We start from the raw sequence: 26587 nt of genomic DNA on the forward strand, positions 1-26587 counted from the left end.
GCCATTACTTCATTACATGTCAGCAGAGGAGCGGCCACACTCCCAGCAAGGGGAAATGTGAGGCACATTGGCAGCTTTCCCAGAAATGACTGTCCTGTCTCCACCATGACAGATTTCAAGTGTAGAATTGATGGAGGGCAAGAGAGGTGCCTCCCTCTGTGTCTGTCTTTACCTGTGCTTCTGCCTCTACGAGGGCAGGAAGTGTGTGTGTGTGTGTGTGCGTGTGCGCACGCGCGCGTGCATTGATGGTTCAGATACAGAATCCCAGTATATTTTATCCATAATCCAGGACAGCTCATGGCTCACTGCTGAATTAATCCTGGCCATCTTGTTTTTGCTTTTTAGTATCCAAGACCAAGACAAGAGGCTGCAGGCCCTGTGGAATGCCCTTGAGAAATTGCCCAAGGCCAGCTACAACAATCTAAGGCAGGTGTACACAAGCTGAAGGATATGTCTTTACTTAACCATAGCTGTCTAGCACTTGTTAGTTTTAATTTTACAGTTTGTAATTACTAGGGAGACATAAGCTCCATCCAAAAGGCAGTCCTTTCAAGATACTGGGTAGCGGGCATGGGGCGAGGTGAGGTGGAACACTGAAGAGTGTCAGAGTGTACAACTTGGGAGGATTGTAGAGCTTTCTTAATGTTTGCTAACCCTTTTCTTTGGCTACACACTCTTCCCCCATTCCCTCACACAGTAGCAGGGACAGGTTATCTCTATTCCCAATTAGATCTTGTATTTCCCATCCTGGGAAGTGTCAGATATAGCTGCAATACCAACAGGCAAGAGCATAGACGTGTATGTGGTTTCTCAATAAAGCTTTGTAAGCTACTAACCATTAATGCAAACATCTATCGCACATTTTGTGCCAGGCATTCCTTGTCTCAAATGCCTTCCCTTGTACAAAGAGTCCAGTATTTTTAGTTTCAAAAGCCAAGCAAGCCTCAAAGTTGCCCTGCAGTAAAGGACTCAACTCTTCTCCCCCATTGCCAGCTAGAGGTGTTTCCCATACATTGGGGGGGGGGGGAGGCTCAGGGAGAAGCCTGTAATGCATGGCTGGGGAATCTCCAGCCCATGGGCTGGAAGCCGCCCGCGGAGCCTCTCCATCCGACCCGCAGCCTCTGCTGCTCACCCCAACCCCTTGCAGCAATTGGGCTTGAAAAAAGTGTTCCATTGGCTTCGATGGATGGCCTTTCCTCAAGCCTTCTTGCAGTGCATAAGGTGGGCAATTGGGGGAACAGCCGGAGTTGTGCAGTGAAACAGGCCGAATCCTTGCTGCTCAGAGTACTTTGATGTCTCTGTAATGCTAGGGAGCTATTGGCTCTTTGCAGTACATTTTGAGGGCATTGTTCCCAGCCTAACTTCCAAAGGAAAAGGAATCTTTTTGCCCTCCAGCCCCAAACTGGTTCCACCAGAGATCAAACCTATGAAAGAGGAGGTGACAAGGGAGGAAAATCTGACATACTGCTTTGCTAGAATGAGTGTGCAAGGGCATGTACCATTGGCCAACGAATGCACTGATTCGGCAGTTAATTCTGTCATGTCTGATGTTCAAGAAAAGCAGGCAGTAATGGTGAGATACTTGGTGGGTGGCAAAGTCAATCAGCCCCTGTCCCCCTCTCCTCCTCTAAAGAGATAGGGCCACGGATGGTGTTACAATATACCTCTTCTTATGGAGGAGAGGAGAGGCCTCAAGAGGGCTTAATTCCCAGCCTTAGTGATTTCCTGCTGGGCATATTGGATGTACACTGTAAAGAAGGGCTTGAGGAGGACTGCAGCATTCATCACTAAATCATTGAGAGGCAGGAGATGGATAAGTTTTATTGCTCTGGCCAGTTCCTTCAGAGACTGAGGCAAAGAGTGCTTTCTCCTAGGCTATTGATGTGAAGGCCTGGGAAAAAAGATGGAGAAAAGGGTGGAGGGGAGGGGAGTGAACAAGAATGTCTTTCTTTTTTAATGCTGTTCTTTTTTCAAGGATTTTTAGAAAATTTGGGGGTTGGAACTTTTTTCCCCTAATGTTTCTGGTCCATCCCCCCAGTTTTTCCCCCAAGCTTTCATACCTCCATTCTAGGCTCATGTAGAGAGCTCCTGATACTGAGTGATATGTAGATTACAGTGCTGATCAAGATTAGCTTCTCCATCTAGTGGTTGGTGCCTGCACATTACAAATAAATGTATTTCTTAGTATGCACCCTGGGGCAAAGTATTCGCCATGACAGTCTATTAGCAGACGTGACTAACCAGGTGTTTACGGCCCAGGCCACAGCTGCTTTACTTCCTGCCTCCATTTTAACTCCTTTGCATCCCATTGCAGGTACCTGATCAAATTCCTGGCAAACTTAACAGAGTACCAAGATGCAAACAAAATGACCCCAAGCAACATAGCGATTGTGCTGGGTCCCAACCTCCTCTGGCCTCAGGCAGAAGGGTAAGAGTCTAAACTTCTGCCATTTTTTAAATGCTAGGTAACGTCACTGAAAAATGCTCGTTTGGGACTGGGTTTTATTATCTACATTTTGCAAGTACTTATTTAATTTGCATGTTTTGATCACCTTACAACTTCTGAACATTTTCGTATCTTCAGAATTGTTTTGTCAGGGAATGGGCCAGGAACTGGGGAAGAACAGAGACAAAGGGGCTGTTCACACAATATGCTAACCCACACTCAGTGGATGAGTGTGGGTTCTTTTGAGTTAGCAACTTGTCTGAATGCAGCATGTTTTCCACAGGATAGGTTATCGCGTTGTCTGAATGCAGCCAGGGTGGCTTGTTCACCATGCAGCGTGGCTTGTTAACCACCCTAAGCAACCCAACAACAAACCATGGCTTGTTGAGAAAAATAAGCCATACTGCATGGTTAACATGCCACCCTGGCTACATTCAGACAACACGAAAACCCATGGTTCAACAAACAACCCCCACTCAAACACTGAGTGTGGGTTAGCATGTTGTGTGAACAGCTTCATAGTATGAACACTGGATTGCAGTAGGCAATGTGAGGGTGTGACAGGGACATGTGCTGTGGAAAGGGAGAGATAGCTGTGTTGGGTGCAGAAGCTCCTCTTACAGCTCATCTTGTATATGTTTACTGAAGGGTAAGTGTGCCTAGGATTGCAGCTTTAGATCTCCTCTCTATATTCTCCCACATTTGCTTCTTCAAATACAAGTGCCATTGAAATGAATGAAGGCTTCCGAGCAGCAGTATTTGATAAATTGTTTCTATAGCCATCCATGTACCCTTGTATATAATTTCACAGGATCTGATGCAAAACTCCACAGTTTTAACTCTTTAATGAGCTTCCACCACGCATTAAAAATATGGTTGTTCAGGCAGGCTTTTGGGGTGGGTTAGGGTATTTTTAGAAATATGATGTTTTAATGTAAAATTTTATTGTTTTAAAACTGTTTGTATCGATGTACATTGCCCAGAGTGGCTGGGTGACCGGCCAGATGGGCGATTAAGAAAAATAAATAAATAACTTAATGTGCTTAATGGAACTTATCGCCACAATAGACATGATCACTTCCAGGGCTAGGAAGCAGTGAACAAAGGTAGTGGCCAGTCTGTTCCAGAGCAGCAGCCTATTTGTAGCACATGGCAGAGCTTGGCAGGTTCCTGAGATTAGCCCTCTGCAACTGGAGCTGGAAGAAGCATAAGGACCTGGGCAGGAAGTCAGGATACTGCAGGGGTCTGGTGTACAAAGGGGAATGCTGCCTTGGTGCCAGGAGGTGGAATTAATGATTTTCTCTTCCAAGGGGCAGGGAGCAGTTTTTGGGGTGGGGCGCTGAATGACCCCCCAACTGGCCCTTTGCCACCCAGAGGACATCACAGGGCTGGATGATGTGGGCCAGATGATGCCCTTTCCATTATTTCACTTGTTTTAGCCTTCCTGGCCCTCAGAAGAATCTGCATCATCGGCCTGATAGCTTGTCTCCCTGTATCTCTCTTGACCCCTCCCCATTCATTTCAGAAACATCACAGAGATGATGGCGACCGTCTCTTTGCAGATTGTTGCAATTATTGAGCCCATTATCCAGCATGCAGATTGGTTCTTTCCAGGAGGTAGGAGACATCACCTCCATTTGTTGCACATGTGGTTTTGTATGCCAACTGACCTCGGGGAAAGCAAGCATGGGTTGGTGGCGATAACCAGGCCTCGGATCTCTCACATGGGGAGCCCTCTTTCCATGCCGTCCATTGTTCTTGCTATTTCTTCTCCTGATGGCTCATGTTCCCCATAGTCTTACCTGGGTCATAGTGTCCAAGCCTGTGACTCCCAAATCCAAGTGTTGTGATCCTCATGACATCCTGCTGTAGATGATTCCAGACAAGCACTTCTCCTTGATTTCTCTGTTTATGCTTTTGACCCATTACTGTATGGCACTTTTGAGAACAGTTATTACATGGGAAGTCCCATGTGAACCCGCCAGGCTGTCCATCCACATTAAAAGCGTTCCTGTGTGCGTGCTGGGGAGCGTCTCCCATCAGGGTGGGATTATGTGTGATTTAAGCTAGTCCTTGCTTAGTCTTTGTCTGTAGCCCCCTGGCTTTCAGGGCTGGACCATGAGCAATCATGGGCCCTTTTTCTCTCTCCAAATTAGACATTGAATTCAACTTGACTGGGAATTACGGCAGCCCCGTGCATGTGAACCACAATGCAAATTACAATTCCATGCCATCGCCAGATATGGACCACGCTGACCGCAAGCATCCCGATCAGACCCGGAGACCGCTCAGTGTGGCCACTGACAACATGATGCTGGAGTTCTACAAGAAGGATGGGTAGGGGGTGCTTTTGCTTTGCTGCGGGAGGAGTAGGGGGATGTGCTGTGGGATGCAAGCTGGGAAGGGCTGTGCTGGCCTGCAGTGCTGCTGTGCAGTGGGGGTAGTCGTTGCGTCTGTGTTTCCTAGGAGTGCAAATGCCTCACTGCCTGGTCACTGACATCCCACCCTGCTCCTGAACTCCTCCCCATCCCCACTCACCTGGCTTGCAGCCTCTTTAAAGGGGAGGGGGCTTTTGTGCCTGCTCCCTGCCTACATGCCTACCTGCGCCTGGCCTCTGCTAGCTGTACAGGTCTATTGGACAAGTCAACCCCCATCACAAGAGGAGAAGCCAACAAGAGCCAGACCAGTGGTCCAAGAGCAGCATAGGGATGCCCAGGTTGACAGCTCTGCTTACTGTTTCTCGGCCAAGACTGTTCTTTGATCGGCCCAACAGGGGACGTTTCCAGGGACTTTTGTATGATATGTATTCACTATGCATGCAGTAAACATGTCAAGAAGTCAATCAGTTGGTCAGTGAATGTCAGCAGTTAATTAGTCAGTGCTTAAGTGATAGGTTTCAGCATTTATCTACTTGATCACCATGTTGGGACATTTGCCATTTTGTCATCTTAAGTTAGCCCGATAGAATGCCATGGGGATTTGGCCCACTGTGCCAGGAGGTTCCGAAGGCTCTTTCACCTGTGACTGACAGTCTAGTACCATGGGATCTCTTGCTTCTCAGAGGCAGTCCAAGAGAGAAACACCACAGCCATGGGTGAAGAAGTAACTCTGGCCACTATAGGATCCCGTTGACACCAGCTCCCCATGCTGTAGCAGTTCAGCCACAGATGCTGAGCTCCTATCATTTGCTCCCTGCTGTGGTAAGGCCAGCCATACGACAACAGCACCCTCCATGCAGTATTGGTCTGAGCATACATAGTGTTAGTGGTGCTACTCCTTCCATTTTTAGTTCTGAATTGCTGCATCTGGGGCATCAAGAGCATTGGCAGCTCTTGATGGCCAGACGTTGTCAGTGAGAGCAGAAAGTCTTTCTGACTTTACTGTGTTGGAGTCCTGTTGTCCCCTGTCCTGCTTAGCCTATGGGTGTTGCTGAACATTCATTGACAACCAAGAACCATCATGCTCAGACCTTCACCAGTATATCTGAACATGGATAGACAGATACTTACTACCATCCCCGCCATCCTCTGGGACATGGGGTGGTAGTGTTACCCCCTTTGATAAATGATACACTGGGAGCTAAGGTTGCATGATTTGTCCCAAGTTAGCACTACTGTTCACTTGTAGAGCTGAAATGAAAATTTGCATACACTCAGAATCCAGTGATGGTTTTGACTTCAAAAGCAGAAAATGTGAACATCTAAAATAGTGCAAATATAGTTTATTGTAAATTCTTTTTTTGTGCCTGCATATATGCACAACTCCTTAATAGCATGACCAGCTGTGTATTGGGTTTTAATTGATTAACTCTACTTCTTAACTGATCATTAATTGATTAAATACATATTGTCAAACAACAATGAAGGTGTCTTTTTGAACATTCTGGAAGAAGAGGTCAGGGTTTGGTTTGGTGATTTCTTTATTTTTAGTTGGGACTTAAAATTAATAACTGAAACCTGGCTTTCATTGGTAGGAGAAAATACCACCTTTCATATTTCCTATATTATATAGTTAAAAAGTCGGGATGATAGTGAAGTGACCCAAAAGTGTCTTTTACAAAAATTAAGACGTTAATGGTCTATCAGTATTGTGAAAGATCCAGTTTTAAAAGACACATCGATGCTGATTGAGCACTGGGGTTCTTTAAACTTTACTACAGCCATATTGGAGCCTTTTTTCCATGAGTGGCTTCCACGTAGCTGGGGAAACATTTGAGTAGCCTAATCCAGATTGGCAGGGGCCATTCACCAAGAGAGGGGTGGCAGTCCATTGGAAAGGCCCATGCAATCAGTCCCTGTCTCCATGGTCGGTCATTTAAATGTTGCCACAGCCATATGGGGAGTCACCGTTGATCAGGGTGACACTGAACGGGCCCAGAGTAATCTCCAGTTGTCCGTGCTTTAATGTTAAAGGGGAAATGGTAATAGTTTCATGCTGCATAACAGAACTATCTGCTAGCTTCTTTAAGTTTCTTTTTTGTCTAATTTGGCTCAGGGAAGAGGGAAATGGCATGAGCATTTATAACCAGCATGATGGCAGGTCATCCGTAATTTCCAAAACTTTTAGTCATTGCTCATGTCACCTCCAAAAATTAATTCTCAGGCAAATCTTCATCTGCTATTGCAGCTCTAATTGAATATTCGTAGTGATATGCAATGCAATCCTGTACATGTCTACTCAGAAGTAATCCCCATGGGGTTCAGTAGAACTTACTCCCAGGTACATATGTATAGGATTGCAGCCTAATTAATTTAAAGCTCACAGCCCGAAGATAAGTTAAATATACACCATTTAAAATTTCACTTAATTTTTCTCAGTTAGTTTAGTGCTGCTCTTCTTGCATTCCTTGGACTTCCAAAGATTTTACCACCTTGGACCCGACCCATCCTGCATTAAGAATCCACTTCCTCTCTTATGACCTGTATTGGTTTCTAAGAATGGTCAAGAGCATCCTCTTGAGTTTGCAGTCCATATGTGCTAAGTGTCATTATCAAGGCACTCCCTTCCCTGATGGAGATCCCCTAGAGCAGAAGTAGGGAGCCTTTTTCGTTCCTATGAGGGGTATTTGACCTACAGGAAAAGTCCATCAGGGGCCACAGACAATGGTTTGCCGCATTGCGAGCCTGCATAGCACACCGTCTTTCTTTCTATGCCATGCCCCTTGAAATAAGTCTGAGGGCTGCAGGTTCTCCACCCCAACTTTAGAGCACTGTATTTGGGAAGTCTTTTGAGGGTGGGAGTTGAACTGTTTAAGGGTTGTACTATGTTTTACCTAAGCTGATCTCTAGTAATTTGATTTTTTAATATATATATATTGAGCCCAAGCTTTTGCAATGGCCTGAGTGAGATATGTATATGCTTTCCTTTAACTTTTGCATGATATGCAGAGGGAGAGTGTAGCTCTCTGTACAAGGCTGTTGCAAGTAGTTTATCTGAGGCTGTGCAATGCAAGTATAAGGGAAGTCATATGAAGGGTGTTTCCCATATGCCACAGAGGAGCTATGATGAGGAAGACCCTAGTAGGAAAAGATACAAGAGATACGAGTCTTGATCATGGTACAAATTAACTTGGGAGACACTGTAAGCCTGTTCTTGGCATCCTCTGCATGTACTACTATCTTATGATGCCAAATGCTCTCCTTTTTTCAGGCATCAGGTATTAGCTCTACTTGACCCCTTTTGATCCCAGGAGAAGAACCATGCAGAGATGATTAAGTCCCTATTATGCATAGTGACTTATGTGCTCTCTCTTTTCTCATGCAGAGATAATTATGACCGTATTATGTATACCTCCAATCTGCTGTATCTCTTCTCCACGCCCTATCCATCTCTCTCTCTCTCTCTCTCTCTCTCACTCACACACACACACACACACACACACCCCAAAGCAAATGACATAGTCTTCACCGAATCCTTCCATTTCTTCTGGTTCCCCTTTTGCTAAATGCCCTGCATTTCTACTTAGTGCTATGCCTCTCTGCAGCTGAATGGCCCTGATTCCCATGCTTTTCCCAAGCTGCAACCTTGGACTTCTCAGCCCCTTTCCCCAAGTGGCAGGTGGAGAGGCATTTGGCCTTAGTCTGTGTTACACTAATGTCTGTATGTTTCTGTCCATGCAGCCTTAGGAAAATCCAAAGGTACGGTATCCTCTGGGTAGCTCTTGGCCCATTCCTATTTTCAGTGTTGAGACCCAGTCAGTACAGAGCACCCATGGTCTCGCCAGCTGACGCCCTCCATTGCTACCCTTGCTTCCATGGCAAGCCAGAGTTCAAGCCAGCTTCTCCCTGAGTGCAGACAGACTGGAGCCTGTCCTTGGAGTGCACTTTGAACCTATCCAGCTGCCTTATACAGAGTCTGTGTTGACAGGCAGCAGTTCTTCCAGGTCTTAGAGGCCTTTCCCAGCCCTGCTCCCTGAGCTCTTTCAGGTGGAGATGGTGGGGATTGACCCTGAGGCCTTGTGCATGCAAAGCATGTGCTCCATTGCTGAGCATTGGCCCTTCCCCTTTCTTGCAGGGTTTTCTTCTTTTTCTTTTTGCTGCAGTTTTTTTCTATAATGCAAAGGGCATCTCCCTTCCCCTTTGGAAAATAACTGCAGTTGTCCTGGCTGCACATTTTCAAAATTAAATATGCTCCCCCACATTTATAAGGGGTGCCTTATATTCAGGTTGTGGCTCTTTGGAAAGGCCTCACAGTCCCAGAGCTTCTCATTTTTCCTGTTGCCCAGGGGTGCCTTCCTGAGATATAACCCTTGAAATAGCACTGTGTTTTGAGGGTTGAAGGTGGCCCCCAGGCATCCCAGCCATTTTTGACGCTAGCAAGCCAAGCGCTCACCATTGTGCTGGTAATCTTTCTGCAGTGGTATAAAATTGCTTGGGCTAAGGACTCTCTGTGCTAAACTGCCAAACTGCTCCTTTCTCCTCTACCAGATGACTGGGGGTAGCCAAAATCAGAAATGTGAAGAGATCTTTGGAGGGAGCCTCATAAGGGAGAGCACATCCCGTTCTTATTTCTTTGGACTTTTGAGAGGGTCAACTCGCAGTTCCATTTAGTGGAATTTTAAGGCACTTGCTCTCTCTCTTTGGCTGGATGAACTGTGTTTTACGTTCTTGTGCCACCTTGACTGTACATGCTATCCCAGAGAAAAGGAGTCTGCTCAAGCTCCTTGTAGACCTGGATGTACTTAGATGGTCTCCCTCCTTTCCCCTGCTATGTCTGTGTGTGTTGTTATGCTCTGAATATTGTTTCCAAGGTGGTAAGGGCATATCTCTGTGTTCCCCCCCATAGCATGGGCGTCCGGGTGATGGACACCTCTTGGGTGGCTCGCAGAGGCACCTCCGTAGTCCGTAAGGCATCCTCCACCCCTCCTGCCATGCAGCCCCCTGCTCCGCCTTCTGATCTTGCTGCTACTCCTCAGTCACCAATTCCTGAGCAATCTCTTGACATTTCAGCTACTCCCTCCCCTACTCCAGCTAGCTTCGGTTTCCCACCAGGGGCTGAACGAGCAAGGTAAGTGTTGGAGGCAGCGCACATTGCTGCCACCGTCTTCTGTGGTCCTGAAGTCTCTGTGAACACGTCTGCCACTCCAGCGCCTGCATGGGCCCTCTTGAGTTATGCTTCAGCTTTCACTCTTTCACTGTGTGTGTGTGTGTGTGTGCGCGCGCATGTGAGAGAGAGAGAGAGAATTCAGACACAAAATAAAAATGCTTCCTGTGAATGTAAGCAAAAAAAATAATTAGCCCCCAAAGAGTGTGGGTTGCTAGGAGGATTGGCACCGACAGTGTAAAGTGGAAGAGTTCTCTTTCTGATTTCCTGATATCTGCCCCTTTTGTACTAATGGGCCTCTGCAGCGAATGGACAAGCCCTCTTGTTTCCTCTTCCCCCATCTGTCAGAACACCCCCTTATGGGGCTGTTACACCAACATTACATGAAAGTGGCTTGTACGATTCAGTGATTTTTTATGCCTAGATTTGGGGCTAGCCCTGGTAGTTTGGGCTGTCCTTGGCTAAGCTAATGGGTTGGCTCTTTCCAAACAAACCTAAATTTGCTTGAGACTTCTGTGTACTTTGATACACGTCATTTCATTGCAGGGCAGCTATGCAGAATGAACGCCCTGGAGGTTCTCCTTTAGGGCCCAGCTGCATCCCGTTGCTAATGTTCTTGCTTTAGTCCTACAGCTCCCAGTGCAAGTTATTTTGTGCGATGGATTCATTCACTGGGTCAGCTTTGGGGCAAGCAGGTGTCTTAGTCATGTTTGCCATAATCATGTGTGCAGAGAATAGGGTTATCCATCAGACATCATGCATATATTTATGGTCAGTGCTTCTGCCTTAGCTGTGCTCCCTGCTTAAAAGCAAGTATGGAATTAGGCTTTTAATGCACTGCATGTCCACATGCTCACTAGAATGGGGCAGAAAAGCACATGGGACAAGCCATTTCAGGACAGGGTAGTGATGAAACACCCACAGAGGCAGCCTCTTTCACCTTTTTGTTGTTTGTATTATCTCAAAACAGAGGATGAGATTTAGGAAAAATCTGAATTGAGCTCTTTGATTCTTAAAGAATGTTTCTGTGTTTACATTGGGAGGAACAGAGATAGAGTCCTGACCTCAGTACTTTTCTGGCTTGTATGTTCCAGCAGTAGTCAGCATTTACCCTGCCCTGCAGGATCTATCATTTGCTGCCTTTTCTTTTTATTTCCATGATCTCTCTCTTTCCCAATTGCCTTCAGTTTTCAACTGCAGTTTTTTTTGCAGGCTAATTCTTTTCCAGTAGATTGCCAAGCACCATTTTTTGACACTTTGGTAGCTTTGTGCAGTCAGGTTTTTTGCACTGATATAACCACACATTAAATGTCCAAAATTCCCCCCACCACATACACACATACCATCTGTGACCAGCAGCAGTCTTCACCAATAAACAAACTGATGGCATCTTAAAAGTTTTTACTGCATTTACCTTGCAGGGAGTAATCCCATCTATTCTTGTACTGTACAAGAGGTACTGTGTGGTCACCATCTCAGTTACCTAAATTATCTCCAGTCCACTATTTAGAAGTGGACCTTGCAACTACTTGGAGATAAACTGAGCAGCTGTCTCCAAGTTGTTGCAAGGCCCACCTAGGAGCATCTTTGTAGCCTAAGACTGGGCAAAAAAGTCAGCAGCCCTGAAAGTATATGGGAGAGGGGAAGACTTGCCATCCCCCATCCCCCACTAGTGAAGATCCTCGGAATAAGAGATCTTCAGCCAGGTGTTCCCATGGGTGCGTCTTGTTTCCGGTCCCTGTGCAATCTAATGGAATGACATTACTCAAATAGATTGTATAGTAAACTGCAAGGTTTTCCCCCCCTCTCAGGGAAAGAGGGTCCTATGCAGGAGTGGCCATTATACACACACACACACACAAGGGGATTTTGTGGGTGCACCTCTTTACTCCCCTGGGCTATGTAAGCCATTTTTGCAGATTGTAGACATGTGCAAGCACCTACCGTCTCAGTAAAGAAGCCCCACACAGCTTAAGGGAATCTCCACTGGGGCCACCCTGAACTGCCTCTCCAGCAGCCTGACTTTTTCAGCCTGAAACTGCCCAAGACTTCACAAGCGTTGGCTGCAAATGGCAGCTTTGGGTCTGTAGGCGGGTGAGATTAAGGGATGAATTCGGATCAGCTCAGAAACCAAGATCATTCATACCTGCATCTGTACTGCTCTGTTGTTCATTCACATCAGCCAGAGAAAGGAAGAGAAAGAGAGATGGGCCAAAGTCCAGCCCTTGAGATGAGGACATGCAACTTCATTAGAACTTGTTCCATGCTTTCTTGCTTTCCTGGGGCCCGGGTATCCCTCACCTGCAAATGTATACCTAACACTTTGGAAGGAGTCCAGGAATAATGCTGCAAACCCTGGCTCTTGCCTCACTTTGCCATTCAGTACAATGTCCTCCTATTTCCTCTTTCCTTCTGCCTTTTCTTAGATCAGTAGTTCTCAGCCCAATATTCTACGTATAGTACGTAACTTCCCAATTTAATGAGGCAGCATGTTTTACTATGCATGCCCTGTGAGCCATTTTTCTATTATGTGATGGATTCGTTTGCCCCAGAGTTATGAGATGATTCAAGCCTCAAATCAAGGCTTGTCAGTTTCCAAGTACAGGACCTCTGAGTTGGAGGCAGACAAACACTGCTTTGGATCCCACAACAATCCTTCAAATGGCCCCAAGCTTAATCTTCTTCTGGACAAGTTTGGGAGAAGACCAACCCATAGACTCTTATTTCCACCATATGAAGGGCACATTTTCCTTGCTGAATGTTCTCTCCCACCCCAATTAGGTTTTAAATATCTTTATACTAGATTTTCAGTACATATGTATGTATGTATTTCATTGCTATACTGCCCATTAGCTGAAGATCAGAGTCAGGCTTTTCTATATTAATGTATTGTTCAGTTGTCTGTTACATTTATATCCCGCCTTTCCTCCAAGGAGCCCAAGGCAATGTACACAATCCTCCTCCTCTCCATTTTATGCTCTCAACAACCCTGTCAGGTAGGTTAGGTTGAGAGTCAGTGACTGGCCCAAAGTCACCCAGCGAGCTTCTTGGCTGAGTGGGGACTAGAACCCGGGTCTCCTGAGTCCCAGTCCAGTACTCAAACCGCTACACCACACTGGCTCTCCAGAGTAATGCATTACTGTAATATGTTTTGGCCCTCACCCTTCTTATGTTAGGAAAAACACAGTTGTTTGACTGCTTCAGCAAACGTGAAACTTATAAAAGTCATTTAGAATACCTTTTTGTTGTGGATAAAAGAATCTTCTATACATACACACCCACAGGTCTAACATAAGACGGGCGTGGGCTACAGCCAATTAGTTATAGAAGCTAGTACATTAATATAGAAAACCCTGAATTGTCTACTGACAATATAGCAAAAGATGCCTAAAGCCTATCACCCTCGCTCCTGAAAGAAAACCACACCAGGCATCTGGTAGCTTAGGAGGTTTTCCAACTTTCCTCCAACGATGGTTTAGAAGTCGGTCCTGCCTTGGGATCACCTGCTTGCCAGGCAGCCTTGAGCAGGCCAAGCTTCTAGTTCCCAGCAACTGCTGCGAACAGTAGCGTAGTGGCAAATCCAGAAGTGCGGGGTCCCTTTGCGACAGTCACAGCCACACCCCCTCACAGCCACACCCCCTCACAGCCACGCCCCTTCTAAGTTTGTACAACCTTGTAAGATATACAGCCTTTAACTGAGGTCCAAAAACAGTGCAGCTGAGAGTAAGGCAGTGGTATTTCAATTGGATGTCTGAGAAAAAATGCAGGGGTAGTAAAATCTTTTTCACCTGCTCACTCACTCAAACACAAACATTTTAGGTTTTCAAAATATAATACGCTATGGAAGCATCACCCTCTCAGCTCAGCCCTCATGGACAGATCCCTTCTCATTTAAACAGCCCCCTTGCACACTCCCTTGGCACCCCCACATTACCTATTAGCCTTCCCTCAGCTCCTTCATTGTACCTCCCCCCTCCCGCTCCAACAAAAACATCCACACACCCACCTGGATTGAACTACCTACACACACACACACACACACAGTGGCGTAGTGGTAAATTTGGAAATGCAGGAGCTCATTGTGACAGTCTCCAAGGGCAGTCCCAAAATTTCAGGCAGCTGTGTCAATCCTTATCAAACCAGTTCTGGGAGTTTTCATCTTCACCAGGAGCACGTCTTTGGTAAAGCGAATAGCTCTTAATCGCCCATTCCAGACCAAGTCCTCCCAAATACTTTGCATTCCAAGAGGGAACAATATATTGTTGCTTGGAGAATTCATTCCCCCCACAGCTACAGTGAGGATCGCAGCTAAGCTCAGAGGGAACAGGGAATTCTGAGGGGGTGGCAGATGACAGTTGACAGAGTGCCTGCCAATGAAAAACTGCCGGGGCTGCGTCCCTGCCTCCACTGCACCACTGGCTGTGAATGTCCAAGGGGATGGTTCCTGAGAAATAAAGCAGAAACCAGGCGCCTGGCACTGTCAGCTCAGGAAGCAGCCCCTGTGTACCTTGCAGTTTGGGAGCCCCTCTCTCTGTTTCCTTGACTTTTTGGTTGTTGTTCTCCTCCCTGCCCCCGACCCTCTGCTTTTGGGCTGTTTTGGAAACTCCTGTTCAGTTCCTCCCTGTACAAACGCTCTCTGCTCTCTTTTTTTTTCCTTTTTGTTTTGTTGTTTTGGACATTTGCAGCACGGATGGTGTGTCGTCTAGTTGGTCGGATTCCTGTTACATCTACCCATCCCCTGAGGACGACAAGCCCCCCCTATACCCCTGCTACTCCTCCTTCCACCCTTACCTCCCCAAGACTGGCCCTTGCACTAGGCCTGAGCCTGCCTTGCCACTGTCCCGCTGGTCAGGGCTCAGCCAAACTCTGCCTCCCCCTTCTTCCTCCTCTTCTTCTTCCTCCCCCTCCCCTCAGCAGCTTGACATTAACTCTAACCCTAAACCGTATTTCCTGCACCTCCCTAAGCAAAGCTCCCTCACAGAGTTGCATGGTCCTGAGACTAACCTCTCCTCCACCTACATGAAAACCCCCCTCACCTTATCCAAACCCGATCCTCCTGGCACTCTTTACAGCTCCCATGTGTCAGTCTCTCCCCCCTGGGTCAGCTGCACCTGTGCCAGAGACAGAGGAGCCGGGCTCACTAGGTAAATAATTGCTTGTTTGACCGTGCTAGGGCATCGTGCGTGGTGGAAGGGTGAGCACCACTTGCCTGCCGTGCACCACCAGAGTTTTATGCACAAGACTGGGCCCCCTTAGGCTCCATGTCCCCTCAGGAGAGGAACAAGGCCTTCCTATCAGCTTCCGCATTGTGGCAGGTATGCTAGGGAGAACTGTCATTCTGTTAGCTGATAGGCCCTGCAGAGGAAGTAGTTCACTGATGCCAAATCTCCCAGGGAACCCTGGCAACTGTCGTTCAGCGAGGAGCCTAGAGACATCTAACAGGATTCTCAGCAGCTTCCCCAAACCACAGTTCCCAAGATTCTTTGGGGAAATCCCGGCAGCTAAACTGGTATGAAGCCAATATATGTTTCTGTAGTTTGGATAGGCCTTTAATCCATCCGTCATCAGCAGTACCCTTCCATCCCACCCTTTCTTTGGCCCAGACTATAAACCTGTTTCTGCCCCAGAGTTGCAAAGCCCTGTCTTACAGGATTTTGACCTGGATCATGGGCAGCTGTGCCAACCCAGTAGGTTCCTGCTGCCTTGAGAGGGTTTTGCCCTCAAAGGCGACCTACAAGTCATTTTAAATTAAAAATGTGGGGGCACAGGAGGCACATGGCGCGGCCTGGCAGACCTGGATTCCTTCCATCCTCCAGATTCCAAATTGCCACATTTAGTTGCCTGGTCTGGCTAGCTACCTTGAGTAGCATCTGTCTCACCTCAGGTCATTTTTGCCTCCCCTTAGCCCCACTAAGCAAAACCGTTGCTTGCTATGCTGCCTTGTCTACCTGGATCTGGAGGCAGATTGGCCAGCCCTAACAGGTGACCGTCAGGTGGTCATCTGTAAGTGACAGTAGCTGGTGCCTAAGGAACACCTTCGGGCAATTGATATGGCTACATCTCTTAATCCCACCCCTCGCCACTATGAGGAACTGACTGTATCCCCACCCCCACCCCAGATGGTTTCTGGGAAACAGCTTCCCTCCATTTTTGCATTGTCTCATTGCTGTGTACAGAGTGTTTGTGGGGGCTGCAGCGCCATTCGTGCTCTCGTCACGCTCAATCCGCTTTGAAGGTGGGAGTGCAAGTTTGCCTGGTACTTTGGGCATGTGTTTGGGAGCAGGGCATAAAAACGCTTTCTTTGTGAGCATCATTGGCTTACCTGAGCAGAGGGTTGGGGGCCTGCGCCCTGGGACTCTGGGACAGGAGGAGCGGGCTGGGGGGCGGGGCTGCGGAAGGCACCCTTCTTCCAAAAGGGTTCATGACTCTTTTCTCCTTGTTCATCTTTTGTTTCTTTTTAGCACACTCAAAACCAAGGAGCTCTCTCCGGTGTCTGGGCAGAAAGGCAGCCCAGCTTGTGGCCATGTGGTGCCATGTGGTGGGACTGCACAACAGCTGCCCGGTCCCACGCAGCAGCTGTCCACAGAGCAGAGCCCCCACACTCTGCGGAAAGGTACGCGGCGGCACTTCTGAACAGGAGGGTAACATGAGCAAGTCCAGCAGGGGTGAAACGAACCAACTCACAAGCCTCTCTTCTTCTTTTTAGCACACTGACCCGGTCCTTGAATTCCACTGGTGGGTGGTGTTCCTTTGGTCAGGGCTCCTGTTCTGTCTGTGGGCCACTGCAATGATGTTATTAGGGCTCCTTTCTGATGTCCTGATAAGACTGGCTGGGAAAATTTCCTGTAACTTAACTCTGAACTTTACTTGAGAAAGAAATAAGATTGCCAGAACAAGCAGGTGCAGTGTATTGGACAGAGAGTTGGGCTTGGATGGTAAGAAAACCGAGGTTCAAGTCCTACCTCTGCCTTGGGCAGAGATAATGGCTGCTTCAAGGCCAATTGCTCCTAGTGCTACCAACCAAAAGCCATTATGCAGCTATTCCATCCTCCTCCGCAATGTATTTTTTGTGGTAAAGAAACAGACAAAGGCAGTGTTGGAAAAACACGGGAGGGTTACAAATAGAAGATGACATGGTCTGGACCCGCACCCCACCCCCAATACAATTCCATGAGTGGGGCAAGAAGATTGCACAATAAAAGCCTCACCTGGAAGCAACCATTGTCTCTCAGCCCCAGGTCCCCCTCTCTGAACAGGAATAAGCAGGGTCTGCCTCACAGATCTGGACTGAAGCTGAACACAATAAAAATAGTAAAATGCTTTGCAAAATATTTTTAAAATCTTTCAAATCGTGTCGGTTCTGGCATTTTTGGTGCCTTTTTTTATACTTCAGGATCAGCTCACAGTTTGCAGAAGAGGTAGGAATTCTGTTAACTCAGAAGGAGATAAATTGGAGAATTGCTTTTTAAAAACAAAAGGGTATTGTTGAACAGCGTCGTAGATGTGATTAGGGGATACTTTCCCCCCTACACATGTTGTGGGGTGGGGGAGAATCCAAGGAAATTTCAGTGGCAATTTATAGGCAACCATTTTAAACAAAAGAAATGTAAAACATACGTTCTGTGTGTGTTCTACAAAGAATACAGAGCTAGCCTGTGAGGCTGCCATTGAGGGGTCAGTCCATTGTTGGCCAAAACTGAAAAATGGAAGAGGAGATGAAGCAGATGTCCACACTTTTTAACAGCTGGCATTTGAGGATGAGCTGCCAGTGACTAGGGGCATCTGGAAGACCCTGTGCCTGGTGTGCATCCTCTGACATGTGGAGCTAGCTGCTAGCAGCACTCAGGAAATCTCCTGGGTGGGCCACACGGACGCCACACTGCGGTTTCAAGCCCATCTTCTCGCCTTGGCTCCTCCATGTGCATTAGTTGAACTTCCATTGAGCAAGCCCATCTGTCATATTCAGAAAGCCAGTAGCAAAAAGCTCATCAGACTTTCAGTGATGAATGGTACTCAGCTCTCTCTTTCTCCCTCCCTCTCCCCTCTCTCCCTCCCCTCTCTCTCTCTTGCCTTCTACAGTTTCAAAGAAGCTGGCCCCAATCCCTGCCAAGGTTCCTTATGGCCAGTCAGGTGGTATGTCCGATCAGTCCACGGGGCAGCCCTCCCCCGCCAGCCTTTCTCCTACGCCACCAAGCACCCCATCTCCCTATGGACTGAGTTACCCACAAGGCTACTCCCTGGGCTCAGGCCCCCTCTCCCCAGCCGCTGCTCCTTCCCTGTCTTCTCCTCCTTCCCTGACGAGCACTTTAACCAAATCTCGGCCCACCCCCAAGCCACGACAGAGGCCCACGCTACCACCTCCTCAACCGCCCACATCAAACACATCCGGCTCTAGTCCGCAGTCCACGGAGCACACCATACTAGACGGCATGTCTCCCGGGGAGAGCATGTCCACAGGTAACAAAGCAACAGAAGAGGGACAACCCTTGGGGGGGCGGGGGAGCTGCTGGGGTTACTAGCAGGGACAGAGTGGGAGGAGGGAGCATGTGATGGGGCAGTTCTAGTCTCCACCACTGATGGTCCTTTTGCTGACTGAAGATACAGCTGGTGGCAGGCACTACAAAGCAGAGCAAAGGGTGGGATTTGCCTGGGCCACTGAAGGTGCAGTTTCCTGCTGGCACTGTCCTTTATTTTTCTGTTTTTCACATAACCCTAATGACAAAGTAGCAACTGAGCCATGTTCCATTTGTTCACTGTGTGTGTGTGTGTGTGTGTGTGTGTGTATGTGTGTGTGTATGTTGTCATAGATTCTGATGCTTCTCAGGTAGGAACTGGCTGCCGCCTAAGTACGGTTATGAAACTACCCAACATGCTGTCTAGATGCCAGTGTGTTATATGAAACAAAATAGCGAGGGGAAATACGCTGACCACTGTATTGAGGCGAGGGAAGGAGGAACACATTCTGGTTATTACACCCTTCTGAGTGACACAAAGTGCGGAGGTGAACTGACCTAAAAAGCTGCTTGTTATTCAAGGATGACCTTGAGGAAAAGAGACTGAAAGTGAAAGGCGAGGATGATGCAGGCCTTTTTAATTAGGAATTTATCTTGGGGCCTTTCCAGACAAAAGAGACATTGCACAAGGGTCACTAATCCCTTATTTCTCAGATATTGGTGATGTGTCCCAGCACACACTGCTGTCATCAGCGAGTCACTGTTTTGTAGCACTTGGAAACAGCACTTCTGTTTCAAGTGCAACTATCCCTTCTGGTTTCACTGTGGGCACATGGCATGACATTTTCTGTTCTGCATAGTTCTGTCTTTTGGGATGCCCAGCCATGTCACCAGAAGTATCCCCTTTTTCCCCTCCCTGCTACCAGGGCTCTGCATTCATAATTTCAAATACCTCTTCAGCATGCTTTTTAAACAGTAAATAAGTCTATGATTCCCTACAGCAGATCTTTAGCCAGGCAGCAAAGCTAGTGGCACCGTTTTCCCTTATGTGGGAAATATTTATCGCTTGGAGTGGCTAGCAGCCAAGGGGGAGACACTTTATTGCCCTTGGAAAACCACAATGTCTAGAAAGGCCATTTATGTCCTCCCAGGTTCTGAGAGACGGCAATTCTGCCTAAACTTGGGAATTTCAAATACAGTTAAAAACTTAAAATTAGAGCAAAATTGGCCCACCGTTTCTATCTCTGATCACTTCTGCCTGTCTCTGGACCAGCTGCTATCCCCTGGGTTTCCATATCCACACGGCTTCAACATCTGCTCTGGGTTTCAGTGGCGAGGCTCTCTTTGTGGCCTACCCCAGGGCAGAGACAGCCCTGGAAGATAGGTCAAAGCCAAGGGTGACGGGCACTGAGAGGGGATAAGTTAAACCCATCTCTGCAGCCCTTGATCATGGTCCAGGGGAAATAATGCTTTTAGCTGACTCTTCCCTGTTCGGCGGAAGGCTTGAGGCATGCCGGTGGCTTCCAGGACACTGGAGAGGTGGCTATTGCAGTACATCCTGGAAATGGCAGCTCCTATCACTGCAGTCTGACAGTCAGAAATGGCCAGTCGCCCTGTGTAATGTGAAGGAATGTATTTTCTTCCAAAGGATTGGCCCGTGAGCAATGAGAGAACCGTGTGTGTCACCAGCTTCCTGCTGGAGGGCAGGCAGGCAGGCAGGTGTGCTGATCTGGCGGGGGTTTCTGTTGTGTACTACTTTTGTGTCTTGTTGCTGCTGGTTCTCTTCTGTTCCTTTCTCCCACTCCTATTATTGTGTCCTTGCAGCTGTTTGAGGCGCGTGATGCAATATTGGATAGGTGTGAGGGGAATGCTCAGGGTAAGCTGGAGTCCCCGCCCTCTTCCCTGAACCTTTGCCCTTCTGCCACCGCCACCCCCCTCGCCCCCGGCCTGACCTGCAGCTGCACCTTCCTGTCTCAGAGTCACCCCTCACCATCCCGCTGGCCTTGCATGGGGCACGCTGACCCAGAACTGCATGGCACCTCAAGCCTGGCCCCCATCCCAAGTTTACTGATAACGACGTTATTATTAAACTTAGGGATGTGCTTCTCCAAGCCACTGGCCTTCATGCCTGACACCCTTTTTATATGAGGGCAATTAAACCTATTGGACTAATTCCTTTCCAAGCCGCAGGATTCACCTGCTCCTAACCTTGCTCGTCCTTTCTACCGGTGTTGACTCTCTCCCTCTACCATTCCATGTGTTCTTTCCAAAGGGATGTCATGATATTGCCATTAATGAATATTAATGGCGCTCATTGTTGTGGGCAAGGCCAAACGTTCCGTGTCTGGGTCACCGAGCAAGTCAGGGTGAAGGACGAGATGTGTGCCACTCCCCGCAAAATGCAGGGCTGACAGGATCTTCTCTCGCCGAGTAAGAATAGCTGTCTTGGCAGGATGGTTCATCCTGAGCTCTTCAGCTCAGCTGACATGGAAGTCTCTTGAATCACCCCTCATCCAGGAGAAATAGTAATTGAAGTGCTCTCAGAAGTCACCCTCTGTGTAAAACCATATTGTGAGGGAGCTTTTTTTCTCACGTCGCAAGTACCCCGTGCCACTTCTGAGTTCTTAGCATATATAACTTATCTTCTGTCTCACAAGGAATCATGTTCCGCTCCAGACAGTGTTGTGATTTTAAAACATCATATAGTGCAAAATGCCCCTCGGCGAACAGGGGTTGGAGCTGGGGGCATCCCAACCAAACTAGCAAGCTTGTTGGAAACTCCAGGACAAAGCAAATGGGAAAACTGGATCCCACAAGTATGTTGAGATGCTTAAAGGCAGTAGGTCTGCATTTGTCTCAAGTGTCATTGGTTGCTGGGGTAAAGTTACCAGACAATAGCATGCGGATAGAGCAGATAGTTCAGTACAGTACTGGCAATGAGAATTTGTGTAATGCTCCACTATCCCACCCCAAGGGGCCTGATTGGGCAGCTGTCGTTGGGATGGACTGCAGTTGTCAAAGCCAGCATGGCAAAGGGGCATGTCTCATCCTACCCACGGCTTTTAAGAACTTCCTCCATGAAAAATAGGCAATATGTTATCTGCTCAACTGAAACACATACATGCCCAATGTGTGTGCTCACACACACACACACACACCCCGATCTGTTAGCACCTCACATTGCAAGGGACACTGCAATCAAGCAGGCCAGGAGGCTGCTCCTCTTGGACTAGGCCTTGCTCCATCCCATACACATTTCTCCCACTTCTTTTATTAGCTTAAACTTGGGCTTTTTCAAGTAAGTTTGCCTTGTGGACCTCCCTGTCATTAGAGGTTTGTGAAGGCCAGTTATGCAATAATGGGCTCAAAGGGGACTTAAACAGATTCAGTTCGATCAACTGAGCAGTCACAGGAATGAGCGGTGGGTGGTACTGTTTTTTCTGTCCGAGGTATCCCATATACGTTGACTGTTTGGAACATGGGAGTGACGAGGATGTTATGTCATAACTATCTTTTGTACTGGGCACATCTTGTGGAGCTCTTGGAATAGATCGTGGCTGTGTGTAGGCCATTGTTTGTTCAAAACAATCTACATGTTTTTGTTTGTCTACAGCTAAGTAAGCCCACCCTATCCCAAACCCACGCATTCTCCAATTCCTTCATTTGGAGGGCTTGTCCCTCAATTCCTAGACAGTTTTGGCCACAGTTTGACTGCCACCTAGGAGTCATTTCACATTATTCAAGAAAGAGGCATTTATATGTCCATTGTGTGAGATTGTAACAGCTGAACGAGAGATTTATGTATATACTTTGGCTCCTGGACATGTTCTTATCTGTGTCCACAAACAATATTGTCTCCTTCAAAGATTATGGTGTCCACCATGTGGACAGGTTTCATCTTTTTTACATCTTAAGTGTTAGGAAAGAATTGGCTTCTCTTTATTCAGAGCCTCCTTTGGTGTTTTGGATTAAGCAAGAACCAAAACAGTTTAGAGATGAGCTATGTCTATCTCGGTCAAAAGCATCAAGAAAATCCATATCCTGGAAAGTTTAAAGTTACTCATAAATCAATTCAGTGAGCTCTTCAGAGGTGGATTTACACAGTTTCTTTGTGAGCCAAAATCTGTATATTTTTATCTGAACCACTTGTTCAAGCAGATAAGTAAAATTAACCCCTTTGCATATTTCTAGAAATACATCTAGGAAATAGAAAATTGACCCCTGAGAAGTTGAATGGGGTACATTTGAGGAGTGCAGGGTGGAGGAGAGTTAGAATTTCATATAAGGGTAATGTCAGCTAGACATTAGAGAGATCAATTTTCAGCAAGGCTACGATAAGGGGCGTGATGAAGTTGTCTATACACCATTAGTAAATTTTGCTATGCGGAGGACTCCTTGCCCAATGCTGTACATTTTTCCCTAAAGACATTTTAAAGCAACCTTGCAAGTAACTTCACAAGTTGCCAGCCTATAAAAATGTTATTCACCTCCTTGCCCATATATTTGAATGTTAGTCATTTGTGGCACACTGATGGTAAAGGAGAGAAAAGAAAAGCTGTCTTCCCATTTCCAAACACATTTCCTGTCCAGATTCTCACTCACAACAGATGACTAGACAGGCAGCTATTTAACAAGCCTCCTTTTGAGGTAAGGTTGCAGGACGTTTGACCCGAAACTCCAGGACATGTTGACATCTGCTGGCTGCTGAGCTATGTTTGAGGGATCCCATGAGATTAAGAAGCATGTGGCCCAGTACGGATTCATGCGAGCAGAGGATGCTTGCAGGGAAGGCACGGTTCTGAAGAGTGCCAAAGCAAAAGGTGTGACTCAAGTTGATATTATGACATCCCTTTTCTCTAGCATTAACAGGCTCTGAGAATGGTACTGACTGCTTAGTTAAGTTAAAGCTTCAGCTCCTTTGTCAGTTTAATATGTGTATGTGTGGGTGGGCAGACTTGGAACAGTGCAGTAATAACGACCTGTCTCCCTCTGTGTCTGTGCCTGGTTGCAGATCTAGCCCACCTTGATATCCCTTCCATCCATGTAGAGGTCGATGCCACGCTCCACCTGGACCCACTGGGACAAGTCCAGAGACATCCAGTACCAGGAAAAATCAATTCAGAGGAGGATTCAGAAAGCACCGCCCTATGACACGAAGTCCCTTGTCCCTCTAACGTGCTCTATTGTACATATCGGTGCCCCATGAACACTACTGAAGGAGACGTGTCCAGAGACCTTGTGAAGGGGTGTCTCTTCTGGAGTTCCACTTTCCAGCCATTTGTGCAAGACTGACAGCCCTGTGGGCCTGGTGCTAAGCCTGTCTCTGTGGCAAAGGGCATTGCTGGTGCAATTTCCATTTAATTTATTTTTCTCCTGTTTGTTTAGCCTTATCCAAATTTTGCCTTTTTGACGTGGTGCCTATTTATCTCCCTTACACGCTTTTGGGCCCTTTCAAAGAAGTAGTCATATCTGCCCTGCCTGTGGATCCATTTCATTCCGGCCTTGGAACGAAGGACAGGGATAGGAGAGTGGCAGACTAGGTGAATTCCATGGTCGGCACCCATCGGGTTTGGGTTACTGGCCTTGGCAGTGTCTTTTGTTCCTTCTGCCTCCTGCTGTTGCTCCAGCTGCCCTTATTATTTCCAGCAGCTGAGTGAGTCCGTATGGGCTGGTTCATGGCTCCCTGCCCTGTAGATTGGCCAAGGAATGGGACTCCCTTTTATTTAGAAGGGGAAGGCAAGCAGTATACGTGTACATCTTAACTCCCAAAAGTCTGTTTTCTCAAATACAAAGTAAATATATTTGGGGCAGTGTGAGTCCGGTGTGTCTACAAGCCTGCAAAGGGAAAAGACATTTGGCCTTCTAGGGTTCTTCTACAAATCTATTTTTTCCCAATCACCTGGGCCTGCCCTTTTTCATTCCATCCTTCCTTCCTTTTGCGTGTTTCCCTCTGGTTGGCAGGGAGAAGCTCACAGAAAGGGATGCAAAGGGGCTGTTACTGGGAGGAATGTCACGTTGCTTCATTCAGCTGGGGTCAGGAGTGGGAGGGAGTGGCAGCTGAGACACGGAGTGGGTGATGTTTCCCGTGTGTAGAGAAGCGGTTATTTGATTAGCAATAAAAGTGCTCCTAAGCATTTCCCCTGCAGTGTGATGTGGGAGGCGGAATTTGGCCATGTGGAGTTCTTGTTCACCAGCGTCATGGGCTTATTCCCCCACCCCTTCTCTCTACCGTGTGTTCATGCAAAGGGGAGATGAATTCCACCAACAGGATATGTTTGTAGCGGCTGGATTGCTGCTCCCCGTAGTGTTAGCCCAGGGTCCAACTGAGCAGAGTAGAGCTCTCGGCTGTGCATGCAAAGACAGATGTAACCTTTTATCCTTTTAAAAGAGATGAGATATATATATATATATCTGCCAAGATAGATATATATTTGTATATATAAAGACTATAAATATATATATTTGGTTTATTTGGGGCCATTTCATTTGAATGGGTGTACAAATTTACAATGTAAATTTAAATGCTTATAATTATTCTTCCAACACACACAAACACTCCTTCCAATTTATGGTAAATGTCTCCAAACTCTTTTTTGGCAGCATTTTTGCAAGACTGGATGCTCTTGCTTTGCCACAGGCTGTGATAATGTGTAATTCATCACCCAAAATGGAAGGGGCAGAAAAACGAGTGCAAATTCTTGTTAGAAGGCAGGGAGGGTGGGGGAATGCTTTCCCCAGTTCTAGTCACTTGGTGTTTTTGCTGCTCAAGCAGGAGTCATAGACCCAAACCAAGCACTGAGCAGCTCCTTTCGAGGGGGGTGGCACCTGCTTTCTCCATGTCTGCCCCACCCTCTCCACTCCCCCTGACTTATGGTGTCATTAAAGTACAGTTAATGACTTTTGTGGTATCTCTGTTTCTCTTGTCTATGTTTTCTTTTGTTTATTTATTGATTAGTTACTAAGACTCAGCCTTTCATAGCAAAAAAAGCCCTTCACAAAACAGTGTACAATATTATGGGCATAATCCTATGCATGCTTAGACAGAAAAAGTCCATGCTGGCTGGGGCATGCTGGGAGTTTAAGGACAGTTTTTGACTGAACATGCATAGGATTGCATGTATTAATACAATTCAACACAGTATATCAAACAATACAATAGAAACAGCCATTTAGAATAGGAGGCCAGTAATACCTGCACTACCTCCTAGTGCCTGTTTATGGGCACAAGTCAAAGTGCTGGTTTTAGCCTGTGAAGCCCAAAATGGTCTAGGGACCTCAAGGCTTGCTTTCTCCCTTATGAACCTGCCCAGCAGCTCAGAGCCCCTTGCTGGGTTGGGTCTGCAATGAACCTGCCCAGCAGCTCAGAGCCCCTTGCTGGGTTGGGTCTGCAATGAACCTGCCCAGCAGCTCAGAGCCCCTTGCTGGGTTGGGTCTGCAATGAACCTGCCCAGCAGCTCAGAGCCCCTTGCTGCTGGGGAGGGAGGGGTGACTGGGAACTCTGATGGGAATGAATGCTCCTCCTCTGGGTAGGCTCCCTTTGCAGAGCAGCTTGTGTCAGCCCAATGAAGGTGGGTCTTGAGCTGAAATCACACATGCATGTTGAAGCATGTCAGTGATCACTTTAAAAAAAAATCCCATTTCACTACTGTGCAAAGCCACCATCAGAGATGTTTTCATGGATTTAAATGTAATCATATCCCCTCCAGCAAGAAAGACCACATTTACACGCTTGCCAGGCTACCAGCCTGTGTTACCCTGAGATTATACTTGGATGCAGTCCTCTTACGAAGTGCTTGGCAATGGTCAGATTAGTGTTAACCCTCTTTTCTGCATTGCCTGGCCACCCACTGCTCTGTCATCTAATCTCATTAGGTTCATGGATATCTAATCAGTTGTGTTTGTTAAAGTATTATGCGTGCCAGTGCTGGTGCAAGAGCATGGGCGGGGGGAGGTGGTGAGACTGACAAAGCTTGCCCCTAACTTTGTCATCTCATGGGGGAAAGGGGGCCTGGAAAGAGGACAGTGAAGGAACCGGCTGTGGCACAGATAGCCATGGATAAGAAGAAGTATAAGGGAGTCACCACTGGCAATGGTTATGAACGAGGCACTTCCATACAGGAAGAAGTGTTTAAAAGGTGAAAGAGCT

General features: G+C 47.2%; 1 protein-coding gene across 1 annotated transcript in view; it reads left to right on the top strand.

Annotated features, from left to right (window-relative positions):
• Positions 1 to 23592, top strand: part of ARHGAP44 (Rho GTPase activating protein 44) — a 128634-nt gene extending 105042 nt beyond the window's left edge. Inside the window, exons 13-22 of the mRNA XM_084838350.1 lie at positions 346 to 426; positions 2315 to 2428; positions 3972 to 4063; positions 4603 to 4783; positions 8566 to 8583; positions 9731 to 9952; positions 14674 to 15132; positions 16450 to 16601; positions 18068 to 18445; positions 23453 to 23592. Coding sequence (XP_084694476.1) covers positions 346 to 426; positions 2315 to 2428; positions 3972 to 4063; positions 4603 to 4783; positions 8566 to 8583; positions 9731 to 9952; positions 14674 to 15132; positions 16450 to 16601; positions 18068 to 18445; positions 23453 to 23592 — 1837 coding nt within the window. The remainder of the gene's footprint in view (positions 1 to 345; positions 427 to 2314; positions 2429 to 3971; positions 4064 to 4602; positions 4784 to 8565; positions 8584 to 9730; positions 9953 to 14673; positions 15133 to 16449; positions 16602 to 18067; positions 18446 to 23452) is intronic.
• Positions 23593 to 26587: the final 2995 nt, after the last annotated feature.

This window comes from Heloderma suspectum, chromosome 2, assembly GCF_057233095.1.
Source record: "Heloderma suspectum isolate Gila_16-S chromosome 2, 16-S_ref, whole genome shotgun sequence".
Taxonomy (NCBI): Eukaryota; Metazoa; Chordata; class Lepidosauria; order Squamata; family Helodermatidae; genus Heloderma; species Heloderma suspectum.